This window comes from Protobothrops mucrosquamatus, unplaced genomic scaffold, assembly GCF_001527695.2.
Source record: "Protobothrops mucrosquamatus isolate PMUCROS unplaced genomic scaffold, P.Mucros_1.0 scaffold_269, whole genome shotgun sequence".
Taxonomy (NCBI): Eukaryota; Metazoa; Chordata; class Lepidosauria; order Squamata; family Viperidae; genus Protobothrops; species Protobothrops mucrosquamatus.
Window position 1 is genome coordinate 239,025 of NW_015386345.1, and position 1,878 is coordinate 240,902.

Sequence of the window (1,878 nt, forward strand, 5' to 3'; positions counted from 1 at the left end):
TGATGGATTGCCCACGGTTTCTGGGGGTAAGCTGTTCCACTGGTTGATTGTCCTCACTGTCAGGAAATTTCTCCTTAATTCCAAGTGTTCTAATTATAATCTAATTATCTATATAGACTTACATTTCTAATTAAACACTTTTCAGTCTGTCTTGGTGTGATTAGCTCTTCCCGTACTCATTATCCGTTTTTAATTTTTTCCCCTGTTTTTGTACCTTAGTTTTCTGTTGGCTGATATACATACTTTCTCATATCAGCTGCCTATGTTATTGCAATTTGAAAAAGGGAAAGGTTTTTTTTTTAGGAATTAAACTTAATCAAAACAATGATATTTATTGGTTAAGTGTACTGACCCATCAGCAAATGGCCATAAATGTAGGTCGTAAGTAATCTTTTTTTTTTTTGTAACTTTGAAAGGTCCTAAGTCAGTGGTGGCGAACCTATGACACGGGTGCCATAGGTGGCACTCAGAGCTCTCTCTGTGGGCACCCGTGCCGTCGCCCCAGTCCTAGGCCTTCAGCTGGGCTTTATAAAACCTTTTCACTTTAGGTCTCCACCGCCGTGTCAAAAAAAAAAGGTTCAATCAATCAGTCAATTTCAACTTCTCGCGGGGAAAAAAAAGATCTCGCAAAGTTGGAATTGATTGATTGAACTTTTTAGTCCCACCCAGTCTGCCATTACCACCGCAGCCATGCCCACCCAATGGGCCACGCCCACCCAATGGGCCACACCCACCCGGCACCCAACGATGCATAAATGGGTTTTGGGTTGCAGTTTGGGCACTCGGTCTCTAAAAGGTTCGCCATCACTGTCCTAAGTAGTGGACAAGGCAAGTCTCCCTTTGTGACAGAGTGGAAGGAGGACTCTGCTGCTCTTCAGAAGTGATGGAGCAATATCGTATCGCCCAAAGAGAGAGAGAGAACAAGCAACACTTACAAAGATAGGTACCAAGCCACGGCTTCGGTCCTCTTGCACGGCTTTGCCCAGCGTTTCACCTCTCAAGGCGAAATTCTCGTCAACCGGCAGAAACCTGACTTTCACGAGGGAAATCAACCCTGCCTTTTCAACAGAGGAATGAGCCTGGATAAACAAGACCCAGGTTGGAGACAATCAGTGGATGATTACAGAATGCAGAATAACAGAATTGGAAGGGAACTAGAGGTCATCTAGTCCAACCCCCTGCTCAAGCAGAATAATAATAATAATAATAATAATAATAATAATAATAATAATAATAATAATAATAATAATAATAATAATAATAATAATAAAGTTGGAAGGGATCTTGGAGGTCATCGAGTCCAACCCCCTGCTCAGGCAGGAAACCCTAGACCATTTCAGACAAATGGCTGTCCAGTCTCTTCTTAAAAACTTCCAGTGTTGGAGCATTCACAGCTTTGGAGGCAGATTGTTCCACTGGTTAATTGTTCTCACTGTTAGGAAGTTTCTCCTTAGTTCTAGGTTGCTTCTCTCCTTGGTTAGTTTCCATCCGTTGCTTCTTGTCCTGCCTTCAGGTGCTTTGGAGAATAGCTTGACTCCCTTTTCTTTGGGGCAGCCCCTGAGATACTGGAACACTGCTATCATGTCCCCCCTCGTCCTTCTCTTCATTAGACTAGACATACCCAATTCCTGCAGCCTTTCCTCATATGTTTTAGCCTATATACCATTTCAGACAAATGGTTGCCCAGTCTCTTCTTAAAAACTTCCATTGTTGGAGCAGTCACAACTTCAGGATGCAAGAGGTTCCACTAATTAATTGTTCTGACTGTCAGGAAGTTTCTCCTTAGTTCTAGGTTGTTTCTCTCCTTGATTTGTTTCCATCCATTGCTTCTTGTCCTGCCTTCAGGCGCTTTGGAGATTGTTGAGAACACATCATAAG

The 1,878-nt window shown here is 42.8% G+C and overlaps 1 protein-coding gene across 1 annotated transcript in view; it reads right to left on the bottom strand.

Annotated features, from left to right (window-relative positions):
* HDC (histidine decarboxylase) overlaps positions 1-1,878 on the bottom strand; it is a gene marked incomplete at its 5' end in the record, with an annotated part of 9,854 nt that overhangs the window by 5,621 nt on the left and 2,355 nt on the right. The window contains one exon of the mRNA XM_015831619.1: positions 936-1,079. Within this exon, the coding sequence (XP_015687105.1) occupies positions 936-1,079 (144 nt within the window). The remainder of the gene's footprint in view (positions 1-935; positions 1,080-1,878) is intronic.